Below are 5869 nucleotides of genomic sequence, written 5' to 3'. Positions count from 1 at the left end.
TTCAGTTAAGTTTGGTAGCATTCAATTAAGTTCAATAGCATTCAGTTAAATTCAATTCAGTATTCAATACCATTCAGTTCAATTCAATTCAAGGGTTAATTAATTTTAATGGATGAAACCTTGAATCTTTGTGTTTAACAATATGCATAACTACATTGTAAGTGAATACTGAAAACTTGCTAGTTCTATCTACATACTAGGTGCCAAACAAATTTTTAAGTTTTTTCATAGAAGATTTGAGTGTTTTTTGTTTGGGTTTTTAATGAAAGATTTCATTTTTTACTTTGAATTTTTTATTGAATGATTTTTTTTTAGATTTGATAGTTTATCTTTTATTTAGAGTTTTTTTTTTTTTTTTGTTTTTTCTTGTATTTCTCTCGATTAAGTGGTTGTGGTTTATCTTATTGTATGAGTTGCCATGACCTGTCTCCTTGTATGAGTGTCGTCATGTTTTTATTAAGAGTTTGATCTACTATCACCTACATCTGACTCGTTAAAAGATCACGAAGTCATTCCTGAAAAAAAAAAGACACTGAAGTCGATTCTGGATGGGGGTATGTTTCCTACCGTTGTGTCAAAAACAGTTTCAAGCACTTACTATTCCTCTATCACGATCAATATAGTCAAAAATTTTGTTTTTCGTTTTTACTTAGAGCCTGTTTATTTTATTGTTGCGGTTACTTTTCAGGTGTAAAAGATTATCACGAGGTGAAAAGTAGCATCAAATACCCCTACATGTATTATCAAACAAGGTTTTAGCCCTAAATAGTACAGACAAGGTAGTAAATTAATTTTCTTGAACTTTCAAAAAAAATTAGGCTTAATACATACCCAGCCCCCTAAAGTTGTCCATTTTATTCATTTAACCCCTTCAATTTAAGGGACATCCTTTTAACCCCCTAAACTAAAAAAAAACGCTACTTTTAACCCCTATCATCCGACGTGGCATTGACCTAGTCAACGTTTGTGTCTCAAACACAAGAGGCGCGTGGGAGGATTTTGTTCTTGCCTCCAACGGTAAAAAAAATGCATACAACCCCCTAAAGTTGTCCATTTTGTTCATTTATAACCCCCTCACCTCACGGAACAACCTTTTAACCCCCTAAACTCCAAAAAAATCCTAGTTCCAACTCAAGTACGGGCATTGGAGATAAAGAAGATTTAATTGGTGTCTTTCTAATTTTTAATTGGTGCTTTTTTTTGGTCTCAATCCACGTTGGAATTGTAAAAAATGCTTTAACTTTGTATGAATTATGACCACAGTGTATATAGATACAGTGGAAGGCAATACAAAGGAAGAGTTAAAATCTGATTTGATATGAAGTATAGAATACAATGGAAGAGAAGTGATGACTAAATGATATTTATAGCAATTTTTCAATATTAAGGACTTTCAAAAGAAGAAAGTAGGAAAGAAAAGAGCAAATTATACACACGGACAATATTATATCTCGGCAGTCTAAAATATGGGGATAAAAGTAGCGTTTTTTTGGAGTTTAGGGGGTTAAAGGGGCGGCCCGTGAGGTGAGGGGGTTAAATGAACAAAATGGACAACTTTAAGGGGCTGGATAATTCAGGATACACACGTGTCACGCGCGTGATACACACGGACAACATTATATCTCGGCATTCTAAAATAGGGGGTTAAAAGTAGCGTTTTTTTGGAGTTTAGGGGGTTAAAAGGATGTCCCTTAAATTGAAGGGGTTAAATGAATAAAATGGACAACTTTAGGGGGCTGGATATGTATTAGGCCAAAAAATTAATATGAAGTGCAAAATACCTCCTCGGAAAGCCAATAAAGAGGAAGACGAAGTTAAAAGCAAGAAAGCATAAAGCATGGGCCGGCCCTCTTTTTGTAGAAACCCCTCTGTGAAGTTGATGAATGCAACGATTAAACTTCTAGGCCGAGTAGTTTAATTGAGAATTCCTTCATATGCTTATATATACTCATGGTGTTCGCTATGGTATTTGAATCTGTTTATGACAATATGCTATTATATCTCATAATTCGGCTGTCGTAGTTGTATGGAGTTTGGACAGAATTAAATGCCGAGAGTAAAATAGGAAGTTCTGAATTGATGATCAATTTTTGTTTGCCTCTATACTAATCATGATTTTTTTTGTTCCTCGCTACTAAGGGGGTATGTTTCTAATTTCATTTTGCAGAATGAACTCTTCATTTTTTCAGAATTTGATGTTGTTAAGTGCTTAGTAGATTGTTAAAAAGTTTGATTCTCGAGTCATTTTTTCTTTTATTTTCTCAAACTCGGCTTCTGCTGCAACATAGGCATCCGGTCAGGAAGAATTACTGTTGCTACAATGGCTTACATTCCTCCACACAAGCGGCATTCAGTTGACAAGGGGAGGCCATCACCAAGTGTACAGTTGTTAGCTCCTTTCTTCGAGAGAAATCTAAGTTTGAGACCACAAGATTCTAACAAAGATAAGAGTGGAAAGATAGTATATGCAAATTGTGCTATATCTAGATGGTTTGCTGTTGGTTTGAGTGATAATAACCAACTTCCTTCTCACATTCATCTCAAGCCGGTTTCGTTAGAGTCTATTGAGCGCAGATCTGGAGAGAAACCTCTAGTCTTGGTGAACAGTCATTTAGATGAAGGTTAGTAATCTATCCTTTTTGAACTACTATGATTTATGCTATACTATTATTATTGAATTATTAATATATAAATTAATGACATTATAGAAAATACTGAGCTGGGAGAAGATGATTTGCTAAGTCCATGGGCTATTATAGCTGAAAATGTAAAGCAAGATCTGATAACTTCTTTTGAATGTCTGAGGAATGAAATGCACTGTGAAGGTTTGGACTTTATAAAGCCAACTTTGGTTGCTAGGTTTGGTAAAATTCTTTTTCATGGGTAAGGAATCTAATTCTGCTTCGTTCTTTATTTGTTTTCATTTTCTTCATTACCCTTTATGAAATTTTAGATGAACTTTCTTGAATCCTTTGGTTCGTTTCTTACTATATTCTGCAATTACTAGGTAAATGTTAACTATGGCCAAAATGAAACCTGCCAAATTGGTATCTCCTGAACGCTTTGTGCTACATCTGTCAAGCAGATTTGTGAAATTTTACCTCTTAACAGTTAACCTTGACAATATATGATAGTAACCTAGATGCCTGACTCTGGGTCAACTCTGTTTAGAATTTTTATTGACATGTCTACAAATCATAGAGCTTCTAATTTCTTTGTCAAATTCATTTCCTTTAGTATTTTGTATTGGAATTGAGTTGATTGTTCTGAGCATATACTTTTAACATCTCCAACCACTATGCTTTATTTCTCCATCTGGGTCAGTTTTCGAAACATGTAAAGAAATAAGAATGCATGATGCGTTTCAGAGTGTCAAGGCAGAGAGAATGAGAAAAATGTAGCGTCTTGCATTCGTAGAGAAGTTGTACATTTATACAGGTTTGTGATTCTAAGTTTCTAACTGAGGAAAGACAATAAATCTGAAAACCTTCATTGCTCCTAAGTTTGCTCTATTTTCCCCTATAGAATCTGTGACACAGAGCTTGGGTTATGTTGTGGAGTTGCCTGAATGATGTAAATAAACACTGTTCTTTTGATGTTTGATCCTTGATTCTTGTTGCTTTACCGAAGGAAGCTTCTGCAGTGCTTTGTGCTTAGCTAAATATTATTTGTCCTCCTACCGATATTCTGTTGCATGATGTACAACTCCCAACAGTCCAAGGTAGTAAAGGTTACTGTATTCACATTTGTCATCCATAAGCTATGCATGCTAACAGTCCAAGGTAGTAAAGGTTACTGTATTTGCATTGTGCAGGAATCCATTGGGAAGGCCTGGAAATGTTCAGAGAAATCAGTTTGATGAAAGTATTTCTAAACGATTCAAAAGATCTGTTTACACGAATGTTCCTTCTTCATATATGGAATACCTCACAGATGTAGTTGTCCCAAATTTAGGATTTAGTTTTGAAGATGAAAAGGACATCTACCTTGTAAAGGTATTGCATTTCCTATTACCTCTTCTGTGTACCTTTCTCATTATATTTCATTACCAGTTTGTTAATAATTATGTTTCCTCATGTAGTTGTCTGATAACACAAGACCAGATTTAACTGTTTCATGCAAATGTAGTGTACGAGCAGATAAAACCCTGCTACTCTACAAGGCAAGTTTGTTTGCTAGATGGAAATAATATTTTCTCCATATTTATATTTTGATGAATTTGGTAGAAGTCCTGGGTGGCCTGTGATTTTATCTTGTTCCTTTTGCTTTCCTCAATATGCCATTTATTTTCCTAAACTTCCGTCGTAGTTATGGATGTTAGATTAATAATGAATAATCTTTTTCCTTGTAGGTTGAATTAAACCAAGTGCGCCAGATGGTGATAGATATAGCATGCCTGGATAAGAATCTAGACCTGAGGTTAATGCTACGCACCAAGAGGATCTTAACAGCACTCTCTGTAAGTTAATCTACTGCCTGTCCTTGCAAACCGCTGGAACTAATTTACTTGCAAATACTGTTAAAATGATTTAGTGCCTGGGGTTACTAATGGGAAAAGATGGAGAAATCTTTTTACTAGAGTTCTGTTTTAGTCCCCATAATATGCAAAAGATCAATTATGGGATATATTTGTTATACCAATTAGAAATTGAAAAAATTGAACTTTGGTGCTTTCCTGTGTTCATCTGCTCTGCTAATAATATGCTTTAGCTCAAATTTAAAAGAGATTAACATCAATCTGCACTGCCAAAAGAAACGTTGTTTTAGGCATTTGGCACATTATGAGGTCTTTGTTGTAAATTTTATACCACAAAGTGACCTCTATAGCTTGTTTATTGCAGGATGATGAGTTTGATAATATAAGAGATCTAATCAATTCAGCAGTTTTGGATTTAGAGGTGAAGGGTGGGTTGAGATGGCCTTTGGCGAAGGCATCTTCTGGAAATAGATACAGTGTGATAGGGGTTTGGCACACTACAGCTAAAGCCTACAGAAGTCCATCACTACTACGGCTCAAAGTAAGACACGCAGATCGTTTTGATTTTAGGACTGGAACTGGAGAAGCTACGAGGGAAGCTTATCTGAAGCTGAAAGGAATAGTTTCAGAATTGCAGGTGAGTTAAGTTGAAATGATTTAGCAGATCGTATTGCCAAATTCAGGATCTAAATGTTTTTGTTTTGGCCTGAGTAATTGTTCATGAGTTGATCATGAAGTTGTTTCATTTACATGTTCATTTGTTTCAATTTTCAGGAACAGAAAGCAGAAAGTGATGCAGTCTCTATGCTTAAGGATAGCTTAAAATTGATATGGGAGCACTTTTTACGCAGCGAACCCATTTTTTTTAACTCCATAGCCATTCCTGTTGGCCCGTCTGTAAATGGTAGTGTTTGAGGGAGGTTTTAAGAATGTAGTTAAATAGATGGTATGATCTGTAGCAGCATGTGATTTTGTATTTGAGGTGATGCTGTAAAAGTAGAATTTGCTTTCATGTGCAGTAATATCAATCACTAAATTGAAGTTATGGGTTTTGCTTTTTTTGGGTTTTTTTTTTTTGAATGAGCTTTTTTTGGGTTTGATTGTGTATTGTGTGTAAGAAGTCCGATATGTTTAAACAAATAGCAGGTCTAAGGAGGGTTAAATGTGCCTATGCCCGCTCTTAAATATTTATGGGCCCTATGGAAGATTGAAAATTGAAAATCGGTGGTCAGAAAAAGATGAGCGGCTACATTAGCGTGGGAAGTAGTGTGATTTCAGAGAAATTCTTTGTAGAATAGAAAAAGGAAATATTTTAGGGTACTCTACGAGCAGGTGGAGACATAGGGGCGGCCTGGAGGGGTTCAGATCACCTGGTTGCCGGAACCACATGGA

The 5869-nt window shown here is 35.4% G+C and overlaps 1 protein-coding gene across 2 annotated transcripts; it reads left to right on the top strand.

Annotated features, from left to right (window-relative positions):
• Positions 1–1815: 1815 nt before the first annotated feature.
• LOC136207060 (uncharacterized) lies at positions 1816–5535 on the top strand. Of its 2 annotated transcripts, none has more exons than XM_065998320.1 (8): positions 1816–1965; positions 2289–2621; positions 2709–2883; positions 3815–3995; positions 4082–4162; positions 4352–4459; positions 4842–5114; positions 5252–5535. In XM_065998320.1, exons 1-8 carry the CDS (start codon positions 1935–1937, stop codon positions 5390–5392), a joined length of 1323 nt encoding a protein of 440 aa, XP_065854392.1. In that variant the 5' UTR covers positions 1816–1934; the 3' UTR covers positions 5393–5535. The 2 variants fall into 2 exon arrangements, with proteins under 2 accessions (XP_065854392.1, XP_065854393.1); XM_065998321.1 differs by having other exon boundaries at positions 1821–2142.
• Positions 5536–5869: the final 334 nt, after the last annotated feature.

Source organism: Euphorbia lathyris, chromosome 9 (assembly GCF_963576675.1).
Source record: "Euphorbia lathyris chromosome 9, ddEupLath1.1, whole genome shotgun sequence".
Taxonomy (NCBI): domain Eukaryota; kingdom Viridiplantae; phylum Streptophyta; class Magnoliopsida; order Malpighiales; family Euphorbiaceae; genus Euphorbia; species Euphorbia lathyris.
The sequence above is the reverse complement of the archived record's forward strand: the minus strand, read 5'-3'. Positions and strand labels throughout refer to the sequence as shown.